Genomic DNA, 16871 nt, shown 5'->3' on the forward strand with positions numbered 1-16871 from the left:
AGCAGTTACCCTAAGGTCCATCAGCTGCATCAGCTCCTCTGCAACCAATTATTGTTTTAGATTTTCAGAACTTCCTGAGGACGCAGACAGGGAACACAACTACAGTCAACATCATCATTAGTACTGTAGACTACCTACTAAGACTCCAGGTGTGATATTAAACATTTAAAAAAATATATTCATATATTCATTGATCTTCTTTAACATATTTTTCCATTTTTCCTCTATCAGGAATCCATCAGTGATTTCTACTGGTACTACTCTGGTAAGGATGTCATTGATGAGGCAGGTCAAAGGAACTTCTCCAGAGCACTGGCAGTGGCCAAGCAGGTCTTCAACTCTTTAACTGAGTATATACAGGTACAATATTATTGTGCACTGCAACACAATGAGAACTAATTAAAATCTTAACTACAGTATATGAATAATCTGAATTTTTGTTGCAGGGTCCATGCATTGGGAATCAGCAGAGTCTGGCTCACAGCAGGCTGTGGGATGCTGTGGTGGGCTTCCTGCATGTTTTTGCCAACATGCAGATGAAGTTATCCCAGGTATCTGCTGTTTGTCTACATTAAAGTGTGATGGTGTTGCTATTAATTTGTCAGTGGTGGATAGCAATGAAATACATTTTCTTAATCATTGTTTCTGAGGTACTTGTACTTTACCTTAGTACTGAAGTTCTACTTCACTATATTGTACTACTACCTGCTACATGTATTTCACAATCCGAATAGTTAGTATTTACTTCACAGATTAAGATTTTCCAAACAAAGCATGTAATCATCCTATATAATATGATTCAATATTACAGAGTTATATAAAGTGGTAGAAATTTGCATCAATTGATCAACTAGAAGATAAAATTATATATCGGAGACATGTGTCGCCAAGTGGTTACAACATATTCTATATATGTGGTTTTATGGTTTAAATTCCTTCTGATACATTAATGCCTCAGGTATTATAATCCAGTCACACAAAACATGTACAATAATAATGAACACCATTTTGCACAATGAGCACTTAAACCTTGGATACCAATGTACATTTTCCTGACGTTACTTCTGTACTGTATTTGTTAAGTGAAATTCTAAATATAGAACTGAGTATGTTTATATGAAGGTATTGCAACTTTTAAGCAAAAATCAGAATCCATCATCCACCACTGTTATTTGTCATTGTCAACCAGAGGTTCCTTTAAAATATATATTGCCACTAGAGGTCTCTCCAGGCTAAAGAATAACCCCAGGCTGCTGCAGCACAATTACAAATGTAATTCCACTCAGCTGTATGATATATGACTTCATCCATGATATTTCCTCCATGCACAATAAGGCAGGAGTGGGATAAAATCCGAAAACCAAACCTTATCCTGATTTGACAATAGAGACCAGGATGAAGGGGAGCACAGGTGGAAGGGTTTGAATTGAGCATAAGAAGTACGCCTCAGATTTATGGTATGCTAAAAACAGGCTCTATAGAGACCCTAAATGAGTCAGTCTGACCAAGCCATCTGCTGCTAGACAGTAAAATAACATTAACCCTGGTTCTGATGGATGGATCTCTCCTAGAAGGGCCTTCAGGGCATGAGCAGCGCCACTGTGGGTCCCCACAATCTGAGGCAGCCTTGATCTCTCCAAATGCAACTCGGGGATATTAGACAGGGTGGCAGTGCCCTTACAGGGAGGCCATCAGTAATCTGTGTGATATAGTGTGGTGTGTTTCACAAGGTTTCCTTTTTCCCTCCTCTTCTAACAGGACTCCAGTCAGATTGAATTATTGAAGGAGCTGCTGGACCTACAGAAGGACATGATCGTTATGATGCTTTCTCTTCTCGAAGGTGATAACTCACTGATGCCATATGAGTTGTACCAGCAGCATTAATTACAAGGATGTTTTATGACTTTTATTAAACAGATTTATTCGCTTGGGATATAACCAGATATTTTTTTAAATTTACAGCAACAGTGTGGCTTACTCTCCATCTGTATGGAGATTGTTGCTCTTGTTTGCTTACTGACTTTGATTTTAACAATTTCACTTCACAGGTAATGTTGTAAATGGTACCATTGGCAAACAAATGGTGGACACTTTAGTGGAATCTTCTAGCAACGTGGAGATGATCCTAAAATTCTTTGACATGTTCCTCAAGTTGAAGGATTTAACCACCTCAGACAGCTTTAGGGAGTACGACCCTGAGAGCAAAGGGATCATCTCAAAGAAAGATTTCCAGAAGTCCATGGAGAACCAGAAACAGTACTCCCAGTCTGAGATTGAGTTTCTTCTCTCTTGTGCTGAGGCTGATGAGAATGACATGTTCAACTACGAGCAGTTTGTGGAGAGATTTCACGAACCTGCCAAGGACATTGGCTTTAATGTAGCGGTGCTGCTAACCAATCTCTCCGAGCATATGCCTCATGACGCTCGCCTATCAACGTTCCTCGACTTGGCTGAGAGTGTTCTCAGCTACTTTGAGCCTTTTTTAGGTCGTATTGAGATCATGGGTGGAGCCAAGCGCATTGAGAGAGTCTACTTTGAGATCAGCGAGTCAAGTCGTACCCAGTGGGAAAAGCCTCAGGTGAAGGAGTCGAAGCGGCAGTTCATCTTCGATGTTGTCAATGAAGGTGGAGAGAGTGAGAAGATGGAGCTGTTTGTCAACTTCTGTGAGGACACCATCTTTGAGATGCAGCTGGCCTCTCAAATCTCAGAGCCAGACCCGGTGGAGCGCCCAGAGGAAGAGGATGATGACAACCAGAGTGTGGTGGAGAACCAGGAGGAGGGAGAGGAGGAAAGCATGATGCTGGAGTCTTCCTCTGCCTTCACAATCGCCTGCATCTCTTTGAGTAAAAGTCTGTGCCACTTCCGCCAAGTACTAACTCTCAAGAGCATGAGGCGGCAGTACAGAAAATTCAGAAAGATGAGTGTGAAGGAGATGGTGCGAGGCTTCTTCTCTTTCTTCTGGATGATCATCACAGGACTCGTCCACTTCGTCTACAGCCTAATTTGGGGTTTCTTCCATATCTTGTGGACCACTATGTTTGGTGGTGGCCTTGTTGAAGGAGCCAAAAATATGAAAGTGACAGATATTTTGGGAAACATGCCAGATCCCACTCAGTTTGGCATTCATGGAGATGTGTTGGAGACGGAGAAGTTGGAGGCGAGTGAAGCATCAGCGTTGGCAGAGATGGGTCAGATGGCTCAGGGGGACGCAGCAGAGGCAGACCTGATGGCTGAGTTACTGAACATACAGCCCAAGAAGGAGGGGAAGCACGGTGCTGAGCCTGGGTTGGGGGATGTGTCTGAGGTGGTGGTGGGGGATGCTCCATCTATTGCCAGTGCTGTCAAGCAGAAGAAGGCACAGGTCAGTAATGATGTTAAATCAAATGGAATGATGATAGCTTCATTCCTAATCATGCCTTAACTAATAGACACTAAAAACACTACAACATTAGTATAGACAATTTACACAAAGCACATTTGTTATTATACCAGAACAACCTGTTATAGTAACTGATGGGCAAACAATGCATTTGTCACAGCTGGCTGCAAAGAAGAGGGCTGCAAATGGAGACTACAAATCTGATTCGGAGAAAGGAGAGTGAGTGTTGTTCATTTATTCATTGTTCATCCTCAGTGGACCTGCAATGATGTAATTCTTTTGACATATTTTGATGGGATAATAGGATCTTTAAACATTTTCTGATGACACAGAGCACATTGGTGTGTTTTGCTATCTGCCACTCTATCTTTTCAGATAGTCGCCAATGTCAGAAACCTTTAAGTATGAAGAATGTTTAGCAGCATTTACTGTAAGTTAAGTCCTGATGTGATGTGAACTGAGGGCCAAGAGTAGACTGGGTATATTTCCAAGTGTGTGTAAATTCCATTATTTGTATAGGCTATAAAATAATTATCTGTACTTCTAAGTACTTCTCTAGTTTAATTCTTCTCATATGTCACATGTATGTATATGTGTGTATATCTATGACCTTGCAGTGGTAGTATCAGTGTGTCAGTAAAAGAGAATTTATTGTTGTAGTTCCGAAGACGGTGAGAAGAAGGACCACGACAAGGCCAAAGATGAAGCCCCTCCAGAGCACTCAGCGGAGGAGAAGAAAGCCCCGAAGAAGAGGCTTGGTCAGAAGAAAGAACCACCAGAGGCCTTCATGGCCAGCTTCTTCGCTGGCTTGGACGTGTACCAGACTAAGATGCTGGTCAGATATTTCCCTCACAGCTGTCATAAAAAAATTAATTTGATGCATTAGTTTCAGCATGTTAAGACAGCACAAATAACTTACATATATACAACTAATATCCAAATAATTGTTTTCACAGAACTACCTGGCCAGAAACTTCTACAACCTCCGCTTTCTGGCACTTTTTGTTGCCTTTGCCATCAACTTCATTCTGCTTTTCTACAAAGTAAGCCTGTAATAGTACTCTATATAGAGTCCAATGATTACAGATTGTTGAAGGTACTTTGGTAAAGATCTAAAAATGTCTCATTGTCTCATTGTCATTTCAGGTAACTGGGGATTACTCAGATGATGAAGACCCCTGGAATGGTCGAAGTAGAGCTGGGGAGGAGGAAGATGAAGGGGCGCTTGAGTATTTTGTTCTGCAGGAGAGCACAGGCTACATGGCGCCAACGCTTCGCTGTCTGGCAATACTACACACCATCATATCTTTCCTGTGTGTAGTGGGATACTACTACCTGAAGGTGCAGTATCACCAACTGACAAAAAAAACTTTTTTAAAGCAGTTTGTGCTTTAAATTTAGAAATGTCATATTCTTAAATGTGGTGGCTTTTATTAATAGTGTAATAATTTCAAAGATGATTTTGCTCAAGCAAAAATAGGAACATACAAATATTTTACAAGGGTATTTTTTCAAAAATGTTTTCCAGAATGATCAAATACATACGGACACAGTCCTGTACTTCCTGTCAGAGTCACAGACTGAATATACAGCACAATTTGATCAACTGTACATTATATCCTTTACTGGAAAGATGATGCAGCCGTATTGTGTGCGTGTCAAAGGTGCCACTGGTGGTGTTCAAACGTGAGAAGGAGATAGCGAGGAAGTTGGAGTTTGCCGGCCTCTACATCACTGAGCAGCCGTCTGATGATGACATCAAAGGACAGTGGGACAGACTGGTCATCAATACTCCGTGAGTCACCTACAATACAGCTGAGTCATAGTCTTGTATAAACAAAGGTTTAATTGTCTTTATCTTTTTTTTTTTTTTTTTTTATCAGTTCTTTCCCAAACAACTACTGGGATAAATTTGTCAAACGCAAAGTAAGTGGCTTATGTAATTTTTATATAATCTGTTATGCACACAAAGCAAAAACAAAATCTGGTGATATTTACTAAATGTCAGTGACAGTGTCAGCCGCTCCCCTGTTTCTGTTTTGCTGCTGTTTGAAGGTGATCAAAAAGTACGGAGACCTGTACGGAGCAGAGAGGATAGCAGAGCTGCTGGGCCTGGATAAGAGTGCCCTGGATTTCAACCCTACAGAGGAAGCTGTCGCCAAGGAGGCTTCACTGGTGTCATGGTGAGAGATTAGACTGATAAAGCGCAGACAGGCTGGAAGTCCTTGAAGCAAAAATGGAGGTCAGATAGAAAATGTGAACCTCTTATATCAACCTGTCTCTGTTGCCAGGTTGAGCTCAATCGATACAAAATACCATGTCTGGAAAATGGGAGTGGTGTTTACCGACAATGTAAGTTTAAACGCAAGTTTGGCTGATGAATTGCTCTGCTGGGGTTTTATGGGAATCTGAGTAAATGGTTTGATGTTTGGATGGTTGCATGAGTTGATTGATGATGCTATGACTGGACAGATGGATTCTGATAAGCTTCTCATTTTGTTTCTTTACCAGTCTTTCCTGTATCTAGTGTGGTACACCACCATGTCAATTCTGGGCCACTACAACAACTTCTTCTTTGCTGCCCATCTGCTGGACATCGCCATGGGCTTCAAGACCCTCCGCACCATCCTCTCCTCTGTCACACACAACGGCAAACAGGTGAGGAGGATGAGGAGGAGGGTGCAGGTCTTCTTCTAACCAGCAGGGGACACTGCAGAGTTAATGGTTGAGGTTTGATTCCCTGGTGTGCAGCCACAAGCCAAATTTACCACAGGCTTCATGTTCCTGCCCCACTGATGGCATCTTGGGTAATACTAGCATCAAATCTGTGCCAACCAAGCCTTGACATTCTTTTGTCTGTATGAGTGGTTCTAGCTAAGGCATTAACAAACTGTAACCTATTTACACATTCAACAGATACAGAGCAACATTCACAACCTATTGGATTTATGTGTCTTTCAAGACAGGACCCAAAAATAATGGCCTGTAAACGTCCATCCAAATTTTAAAACCCCTTTGCTTGGATGCCACCTGTGTGTGTGTGTGCGTGCATGTGCGTGTGTGTGTGTGTGAGAATATATGAGCAACATTCCTTATTATTATCATTATCATTATTGTCAACATCTTATCATGCATCCATTTACATTGACTGTTTGTCTATTATGTTTTGTGTTTTTTATGTCACCATGTTTTATTGTTACACCAATAAAAAAAAAAAGTGTGTTTGGTCATGTGACTAATCTTACTCAACGTTTAAACTATGATGGATGTTCCACCAGCTCCTGGGAAAACGATCTGTGTGTCCACTTTCTCTACATGATTGTAGACTGGCTTGTGTGACTTTCTGTGCAACATGTTTAGTGTATAATGGATGTTAAAACAATCTTTGCTTCTCTCTGTCATGAGATAATTGGAGGAACTAAAACAAAAGGAGGAGGTGCTAGTGAAGGAATTGATGGTGCATACAGTACACAGAGGAGGACTTCAGATTTACTCAGTATTCGTAGACATTTTAGTTCAAATGGCTCAAATACTTTCATTAAAATCCCATTTCAGGCTGTCAGTTCTTGCAGGGATTCTCATGTCAACTGACCAGAGGCACAAATCAAAATTTAATGTCACCTCATTCTCCAAGGGTAGAAATACGCCCCAATGACGAGGCTGCAAGGAATCGCCTCCCACACCTCCCACACTCAGCTGCCTGTGGGCAGATCAATGGAGCTGTCAATCCAAATGCAGCTTACTGCTGCTCCCACTGTTGTTGCTGTTTAGGTTCACAAGGAAATCAATGAGGGAGCTGTTTCAGATGTAAAAGAAAAGGCTAGAGTTTACCTTTACTTATTATAAATAACTGAACTTTCCTGTCAGTTCCACTCATTTGAACTTTTCCCTCCTCACAACCTGCTCTTCTCTCGCCACAGGCAATCCCACCGTGTCCCTCGTGAGAGTTTGCCGCTTTTTATAGCGGCATCTCTGCCCCTGTTGTGTCCAGTGTTTCTACATAAGGTTTAAATGAGACTTAACTGACTGATGCCTGTGTTTTTCTGCGTAGCTGGTGCTGACTGTGGGCCTGCTGGCAGTCGTGGTCTATCTCTACACTGTGGTGGCCTTCAACTTCTTCAGGAAGTTCTACAACAAGAGCGAGGATGAGGATGAGCCAGACATGAAGTGTGATGACATGATGACGGTAAATATTAGTCACATATTTTTGTGAAGTGCCTGTTGTTTAAATTCATCCTCAAACTGGGGTTTGTCCTGACCCTCCCTCTGTGTTTGGACAGTGCTACTTATTCCACATGTACGTTGGGGTGAGAGCAGGAGGAGGCATCGGCGATGAGATCGAGGACCCGGCTGGTGACCCTTATGAGCTTTACCGCATCCTTTTTGATATTACCTTCTTCTTCTTTGTCATCGTCATCCTCCTGGCCATCATCCAGGGTGAGCTCTGGCACATTTTTAGAGCCCTTTTCCACCAGACTAAACTCCTTCTACCTGATTTTTAAAACTTACTTTATGAGCACTTACATGAATCTGATGTCTTTGCAATACTCCACATCCCAGTAGTAGGTAGTGACTGGTGTAAGATTGTTGCTGTATTGATTACACAGCTACTGTACATTATATATGATATGCTCACAGCAGTTCCTTTGATGTTGCAGGTTTGATCATCGATGCCTTTGGAGAGCTGAGAGACCAGCAGGAGCAAGTCAAAGAGGACATGGAGGTGAGAAGAGATTTCATGCTCACCTATATCTGCTAATCTGTGAAGTGCTGAAGTGGTGTCCAGAGGAAGCAGGGGTGTAATGAGGATGGGGTTTTATTCTCTGAAGGAAATACTGTCTTATGGTGACCTTTTAGGCATACAGCTTAAAAATACAGCACAGAGAATCATGTTATTTTGCCCAAAAACATCAACCAAAAATACTATCAAATACCTATCATATCATATTATACAAGTTCATTTGTATATGCAAAGGTGACTAAAACCACCATATACGTATATAACAAAAACATACCTGCAAATTTTGTCTCAAATTGCAGGAATCAGTCTGGAATATTTTTTTATTAATACCAGTATTAACATACCCCATTACTTAAACACTGTTATGAAAGTAAATTCCTTTCCCACCCAGACATCTTGAGTTCAGACATGTGGACGACTTTTGTTTTTTGAGCTCTTCATCTCTCTTCAGAGTTTCAGTCAGTCAGGCCAAATGAAGGTCAGAGTGCAATGTTTGCCAGTCTTTTGGTCCTTCAGAAATTTCAGTGATAGTGGAAAATAAACATTTAGTTTAAAAAATGAAGTGACACAAGGCTAATTTTGGAGAAATAAATAAACAAAAGGAATATAAAGTTATGGCACTCCTGGGATGGGAAAAAAACAGGAGAATAGGCAAGTGTGGTGGTCTCACTTAGCCCTGATAGGCCTGATGACATCATGAGGGTGATTTTCTCAGACTTTAGAAAGCTCCAGAGACATTATACAACTGTCACAGACTGAGTTATACTGACCACAACTGGTCAACTGACCTTTATGTGTAAAATCAGTGGAGTGCCCCTTTAAAATAATGCAGAATCTATTGATAACTGTATCTCATACTGTGAAGTACAAAAAGGAAAACAAAAGAGAGCATGTGCCATAATCACCTCTTCATTTTCTGTCCTCAGACCAAATGTTTCATTTGTGGGATCGGTAATGATTACTTTGACACAACACCTCACGGCTTTGAGACTCACACCTTACAAGAGCACAATTTGGCCAACTACCTGTAAGTATCTGGCTTTGAATATTTTCACATAACCTTTAACTACAAATATATTAATCATTATCATCATCTTTCCCAAACGTGTTGCCTCTTTTCTGTAATTTAACCATCTGATTGATGGCTTCAGCACATTACCACAGGATTAGGGCCATAGTCACTAATAGCCGCAATGATCCAGAACACTACATCCCTTCAGGTACTCTTTCCATCTGTCTCAGAGTTTCCCCTGCTGTCTCTGCTTATCCTGTGTTTCTCTATGATGCCAGTGACAATAGAAAGTCTCAGTCCATTTGCGCTCACAGTCAGCTGGCCAGAGGATATGAGAGCGACCTCATTATGTTGCTTCATTACTATTTAATGCCATGAACTTTAGTGGAAAATAGGTTTACGATAGCGTGCTCTCATACAGTATTCATCATGATTTGGCATGCTGTGATGCCCACAGAGAAACAGCGGCCCGTTGCCATTTGCACTTGATTTCGGAAACAACAGGTGATTCCATGATGGAGATGGGATGGAGTTAACTTTGCTTAGGTTCAGAAATCATGAAGCTTCCCAGTAACACAGAATGTGACATTTCTTGTGAATATGGAGTTGTAGATATAAAGTGTGCCTCAGTAAAGCTTTTCTCTCTATCCTGTGTTTTAACTGTGATAAGATGGAGATCGTGATAAGGCAGGAGAATGTGAAAGCTTGCTGTGACATTTTTGTTGTGTCTCATGGGTCTACGTTTCTTCTAAAGGTTTTTCCTGATGTACCTTATCAACAAGGATGAGACAGAGCACACTGGCCAGGTACAGTATGACACTACACCGGTGACCTTTCTCTGAGGAATCTTCCACCAGTCACAAACAATGAAACAATTATTATCCTGTCATTGTTAGAGATACTGTAGGGGTGTGTGCATGTAAATATTTAATCATACTGACCAATATTATGGTTGAATTTAAGTCACTATTTAAGTTAAATAGGATGACTGTACCAAGCATTACCACCAACCTGTCTTGTTACTACACAACCTTGACTTTACTATAATATTCATGACGTTCAAAAGTACCATTGTATTTATTGATAACAATTGCATAACTATGGTTATGATGCCAAACTGCTGGTAACATTTCAACGCTGATGACATCCGATGTTAGCGGGACAGACCGACAGACTAAAAGTTCTCTACTGCTCACCAGCTGTCTGTCATTCATAATTGACAATTGCTAAGCTACTTGCTAGCTACATGTATGAAACATATGTAAAAAAAAAAAAGATTTAGACTTGCCACGCAATTGGTCTTATATGAGGACTAGACACAGACAGTGCATCAAAAACAGGTACATATTGAGGTTTCTTCTTCTGCTAAACCATCTTTGACCAACCATCTTTTTTTTTCTTGTTTCGCCAACTCCCTGAATTAACATTAATTAACCACAGCTGATTAAACTTGACACAAACTTGTCATCATTGCAGTTGTCATTATATTATCATGCACACTATTTCCATTGGCTTAAACTTTCACGTCCTGCGGCTTGTTGAGACAGTGTTAATTATGCAAATTATAATTAAAATTGGGACTCTTGCAATTTGAAAATTACACTTTCAAATTGTAATTTGTATATAAAAATGTGCAGCCCTAGTTTGTTCATGTTTTGAATGCATGAGTTAATGTAAAAAGGTTAATAACTTTTTTGAATAACACTTTTGTGTGTGTGTGTGTGTGTGTATGTGTGTGTGTGTGTGTGTGTGTCCAGGAGTCATATGTGTGGAAGATGTACCAGGAGCGATGCTGGGATTTCTTCCCAGCTGGAGATTGCTTCCGCAAACAATATGAAGATCAGCTTGGATAGAGCAGATGCATCCTCTTTACCTCTATCCATATTAGGTGGACTGCTGGAATATGTAGTCCTACGTGCAGCTGCTGAACTCCAACACCACACAGTCATCCCACCAATGCTTTAGACTGGCCTGAGGAGAGACAAAGCAAAACTACTTTTTATCTAAAATAAGAGAAATATCTCCTACCCATGTCAGATGTACCTTTGTCGCCGTTGGTACAGTGCCAGTCTGTGAGGAAATGACCTGTAACTTGCCCAGACATTTTGATTTTTTTCAGTTTTAGGACTCTTTTTTGACAGCGTGTTGCCTTTTACTCCACATAACCCCAAATCATTGCACAATTTTTTTTGTCTTTTTGAGAAACACTGGGTTGTGTGGGGTTATGGGACAATGTGTCGGTCACATTATGCACAAGACCCCAACTTCAATATTTTGAGAATGTTGAACTTGAGACTTAATGCCAAAAGAAAAGCAGAGGAGTTCAGTAGATTAATGTAGTGTGAAAAATGTGATATGGAAAAGTTTTTTTTTTTTCAGATGTTGTAACCTCGCATATTGAGATGAAGTTTTAGAATGAAATGGCAAAAAGGTTTATTATGTAGGATAAAAAAAAATGCCTAAATTTTTTCATGAAGTGCCTTACTGTACTGTATCTACATTACAATGAAGCTATGCAAAACTTTTGTTTTTTCTTTATTGTATGTAAGTACAGTAATTTTCTTGGAGCAGTTAACAAGTAGCTGTCCAGATGTGTAGGTTGTGGCTGAGGTTTCTCATTTGAAGATGGAAGAACAGCATTGGTTTGATTTATTTTTTGCTGAATGCAGAATAACTGCAAACGTTCAAGGTACGAAGTGTATAAATGACACATCAGAATTTACTGAACACCTTCAAACAAGAACAAAAACTAAATTGCTATTGTATGGCCATTTGTATGTAGTAGCTTTGCTGATCTGTGCATTTCTTTTGATGGAAAAAATAAAGAAATCAATGCAAGAAATGTTAATATTTACACTGTTCATTGGGTTCATTATTTGATATTCCAGATATACTTATCAAAAATACACAAAACTTGTGTATTGAACCTGTTCAATTTTTTTGTAACATAATTACACAAAGTTACTCCAAGTCTGCAAGCTCTGAGACACTGAGTCATTTTAGTCACCTCAGCGAGATGCAACAGTATCTAAATCTTTTCAAAATAAGATACCTACTGTGTGTAAATAGCCTTTGGCCTTAGTTCTAAATGAATCTGACTTACTCAAAACCTAAAAGCTATATCATAACTGTGACCTTCCTGCAGCTTTTAATTAAAGTGTGGTAAAGAAGCAGTGACTGAGATATGAACTTCTATTTGGTCAAAGAGGTAGGACAGGGCCTCAGCAGGCTGCATGATGGGAGTTTTAGTATTATTACCCATGATGCCACCTGTCAGCTCACATCATGTCACCACACCTCAGGCACCACACAGTGCTGCAGCCTGCTGCTGAGAGCAACTCTGCCTCCTCAACTCCTCAACATACGCCTGTAACAGCTCTGGCATGTTGACTTGTTTTTATGGTCCAAGCACAGAGTGAGTGAAATACATTTTTAAAAATGAAAAAGACACTCAATGCCATTATTCGTCCACACATTGAGCAGTAACTGAAAGTTTAAAAAGCCACGTTTGTCACTAATTGTTTTGAAAAGCTGTGACTGGCATAGTTTTTGTAATATTTTGTAAATATTGTTTTGCATGTAATGGGTAAAGCAAAGGCATTATCACAGGAAACTTAATTTAAAGTTTCAGATATTATATTCTATTCTCTAACAAAGGGGCTCCGGTATTACTTGGAATATTATGTGGCTATTATGGCAACAGCAGGAAACAATAATGTGTGAAATCACTGATATGATCATTCTCAGTAATTTGACATATTGAAAGCTGCGGTAGCCGCTCTCAACATGAAATAGCAACAATTAAGCCATCGAATAACTGCAGACATACAGTATTACACCTATTAAATTCTCATTTCCTATTGTTAGGTTTGGTGGCAGCAAAATGAGGTTAGGCCTTTAATTTTCATCTCAAATGGCTTGTTGAGATAATTCATGCTAACGCATAATCATGATTCAGGAAATATTGTAGTACCGTGGTTACATTCTATAACAAACCAAACAAGCCTGAAATATGTTAATATGCTGCACAAGGAGCCAACACATAATTTGGTTATGCGTAATTTATCCTGTGTGGGCTCTGTTGTTCACTCATCTTCCATCTAGACTAAAATTATAAATCTACAAATACAAGAGAACATTCAATCATTTCTCTATCTTTAAAGGGATAGTATGACATTTTGAAAAATATGCCTGTTTTTTTCTTGAAGAGAATTAGATGAGAAAATTGATACAACTTTCATGGGGGTCCACCGCTTAGTCTGGCTAAAGACTAGAGGCTGAGGGAAACAGTTAGCCTGGCTCTGTCAAAAGGCATAAAACAAATCTGCAAACCAGTACCTAAAGTTTACTAATTACCATGTTGTATCTCAGAGGGGATGGAAGGCATTTAATTTTAACCTTTGGACAGAGCCAGGCTAGCTGTATCACCCTGTTGCTAACAAAGAACGAGTTCATCTCGTGGCTCTACATTGGCTTCGTATTTAACAGATTAAGATATGAATGTGGTATAAGTGTATTTTTCAAAATTGAGAAACTCTTATTTTTTTATTTTCGTAAAAACAACTTTTATTTAACAGTGAAAAACTGTATTCCAATCAATCAAAACCTGAACAGAGCAAACTCCCAAGAGATGAACTGACATGTGTTGAGGTACCTTTACAGAGTCACTCCATTATGTTACCTGTTCATAGAAGAAAACAGGACAAGGTAAGGAGAAGGGTCATTTAGAGGGCAGCTTGTTGCTAACGGCTCCTCACACATCCAGTGTGCTCCAGTGGCTTTAGGTCCATCGAAGAGCCCTGATAGAACAGGGCACATGGCCAGTGAATGACACAACTCAGGGGAAATTTTACACTTCATTCCACCACTGTCGTCTTCAGATGGAAGACCTGACAGCTACTACTCTCAAACTTCAACAAAATAATCATTTTTCCCTTTGTTTTTTTGTTTTGATACATAAAATAACCATTAGACTGAAATTGGAGGAGGGCTAATTTGGAGGTACTGCCCCCCCCTATCTGTGTTGCATTCAGTGTCCAATGTTTTTTTGCATAATCTCACGTCAAATGCCAAATGATTTGCTTTGCTGCAATGTCTTACCTGTGTTCTCCTCACTCTATGATTCCTGCAAATAACCTATTGCTAATAAAGTGCTGCTGAAGGCTGGATCTGGTCTGTCATCCCGCGCCCTGCATGGTGGTGCACGGTGCTGTGGCATGACAGACAGGATATGGAGAAGAAAGAGAGCAGCTTGAGTCACAATCCGTGCCGTCACCTGCAGCCGGCGACCTGCAGAGAAACCTCCAACTGGTGACAAGACACTGCATATGGTGCCATTGATGCATCATGTCAGTGTCTGAGCGTTTTGTGCAACATCACACAACAAACAACACCTTCACAGCTGAGCCAGGTGTGCCGAGAGAAGAGAAAGAGCGGCTAATATAACATGCTTAATGACCTCTGATGACACCATTAACAGGAAACTAAATTTCACTTTGTCTTATAGCTTTGTCGGACAGCATGCCACCTACCCTCAACTGACATTTTAATGTCATTTAAAAAACTACTAAATGTTGTGTGCCATCTGCGTGAAATGATTGAATGGTGGTTTCAATTAGTCCTTGACTTTTTTAAGTCTCTCGAAAGCACGAAAGAAAATGCAGACTTTGAAAACTGTAGTGTGACAAAACAGTGCCAACTCAAGGTCCACTCACTTGCTCTTTCCTGTTCCTTCAACCACATCACACATCAGCAGATAGTGTTATCTCAGTTGTCATGGAGACGGATCTATTGATATATGTGAGCTAAGCAGCGTGATGATTTAATGCATAGATTTTTCTTGGACACTCGGTGCTGCCTTAAGGCTTATTCACTACACAGCTGAAAAACAAAGGTTTTTCATTGTGTGTTTGATCGATTCAGTATTTTCCACCATGGAGCTCCTGGTGGCGGATCACCACCCCTGTAGCTACAGTGCTAATGTAGCTAGCAATAGGGCATGCCTTTTCAGAGACTGACATAGAAAAACTTTGCTGCATTTCCATGCTGATATTTTATGAGGTTTTTTTCCCATCTGGTTTATGTTATAAGTAAATCATTTTACATCTATCATTCAGTTCAAGTACTGGTCAACACTGATGCAAAGGTCGGCACAGCTTGGTCAAATAATTGAATGCTTTAGTCAGATAGCCACATAGAGCGATCACAACACACCACATACACAAAAGCATTTTCTATGATAATGTCAAGCAGTAGCATGAAAGTTCATTTTTGACCTTTGAAATAACACAATTGTTTAATTGCTTTGAACAAAATGTGAGAAAACGCTGAAAACATGAAAAACGTCCCAGAGCCAAGAGTGCACTCATAACAGTCAACAAATATATTCACTGTGAAAGACTATAAAACAGAAAAGCAATAAATCGCTTGTATTTGGAACATACAGCTCCCGCAAAGTAGTAAAGTGTTTACTGATTCAGCATTACACAAGTAATGCAACGTACACAGGGGAGCACACTTTGAACAACTAAAAAAAATCCAGATTTACTGTAAAGCATGATAAACACTTTTGCATTAAATAAGTGAGCACTTTCACCTGTGTGTCTGAGTGTGTGAATGCAGTAGCTAACACAAAACCCCCTGTCCTCAGTTCACACACTGCAGTACTGGCATCCACATCTTTGACAGATGTGTTCCTCCCTGAAGCACACTCTACATCAATAACGTTTATGTGTGATTTTAAGTGTGTGTGTGTGTGTGTGTGAGAGAGAGAGAGACAGAGTGATAGAGTAAGACTGATGGAGATTGAGAACAAAGGCGAAAAGTGAGCTAGCACTGAGTGGATTTAGAAAGTCACTGGCAGGAGTAAAAAGAGAGTTAAAGGACTAAAACCGTTAACGTTGAAATTCGTGACCTCTTCTTTCATTCCTGCAGACAGTAAATCGTGACATCTGCAAGTGAAGTTGTAAGACATAAGTGAACTGAATTGCAGCCTCAAGCAAGCTTTAATAAGAAGGGTAAATCAGTATACTATATCTATTGGTGTCTCAGGCCCCTATTGGCAAGTTTGACACCGGGTCTAACGTGGCATTCATTATGTGAGGACCATATTTCTTTTCACAGCCCATTGGAATAACACCATTTTCTTATCTTCAGCATCTAAGGCGTTCCTCTAGCTGTGAAACTATTGGACTGATAGATCTGGGTTGTTTAAACTGTCTGTTATTCTAGGACATGCATGCTGGACTGAGGCACTTTGCAGTGTTTTGGTTTAGACAGCATGTGTGGGAATCCCTTCGCTCTGTTGTCTCAGAGACAAAAGAGCATCTTCTGTCAACTCCTATTTAATTCATCTTCCTAAGACAGATTTAGACAGACAACCTACAAGATCTAACGTGTGTCTTATGTGTCTGCACATCTCTTTGAAAGTGTCTACTGCCAAAACAATGTTCGACAGCAAAATGAAACCACAAACCCTCTTGTACTGAAATCCTTTTATATTTCCAGCACCTCACAAGCACCTGAACATCATCTCTGCTTTAATGGACTGTGTTGTCCTTGGATTTCGGCAGAGAACCAGGTCTTATGTTCTTGTCCAGAGGATCTGTTACATGTCCAAGGTCAGACAGAGGAACTTCAGCCCGTGACTGTTGAGTAACTGAAACGCTGCTGGGCCAGCAGTGCAGACAGACATGCGAGGTGAACGGTGCTGAGCGAGGTTGGAGTCAGCTGAACAGGCT

General features: G+C 40.3%; 1 protein-coding gene across 2 annotated transcripts in view; it reads left to right on the forward strand.

Moving 5' to 3' along the window:
* The window catches only part of LOC139632809 (ryanodine receptor 3-like), a 99041-nt gene extending 87061 nt beyond the window's left edge, over positions 1–11980 (forward strand). For both annotated transcript variants that reach the window (XM_071498015.1, XM_071498016.1), the window contains 20 exons: positions 61–149; positions 232–360; positions 447–551; positions 1759–1840; positions 2049–3361; positions 3540–3598; positions 4040–4214; positions 4336–4422; positions 4526–4720; positions 5044–5174; positions 5263–5305; positions 5435–5562; positions 5671–5731; positions 5891–6037; positions 7431–7565; positions 7660–7816; positions 8038–8102; positions 9047–9147; positions 9887–9938; positions 10890–11980. In XM_071498015.1, the coding sequence (XP_071354116.1) occupies positions 61–149; positions 232–360; positions 447–551; positions 1759–1840; positions 2049–3361; positions 3540–3598; positions 4040–4214; positions 4336–4422; positions 4526–4720; positions 5044–5174; positions 5263–5305; positions 5435–5562; positions 5671–5731; positions 5891–6037; positions 7431–7565; positions 7660–7816; positions 8038–8102; positions 9047–9147; positions 9887–9938; positions 10890–10985 (3350 nt within the window). In that variant the 3' untranslated portion in view covers positions 10986–11980. The remainder of the gene's footprint in view (positions 1–60; positions 150–231; positions 361–446; positions 552–1758; positions 1841–2048; positions 3362–3539; positions 3599–4039; positions 4215–4335; positions 4423–4525; positions 4721–5043; positions 5175–5262; positions 5306–5434; positions 5563–5670; positions 5732–5890; positions 6038–7430; positions 7566–7659; positions 7817–8037; positions 8103–9046; positions 9148–9886; positions 9939–10889) is intronic.
* The last annotated feature ends 4891 nt before the right edge of the window (positions 11981–16871 follow it).

This window comes from Trachinotus anak, unplaced genomic scaffold, assembly GCF_046630095.1.
Source record: "Trachinotus anak isolate AG129_WGS33_773 ecotype Australia unplaced genomic scaffold, CSIRO_AGI_Tana_v1 ptg000015l, whole genome shotgun sequence".
Lineage (NCBI taxonomy): Eukaryota > Metazoa > Chordata > Actinopteri > Carangiformes > Carangidae > Trachinotus > Trachinotus anak.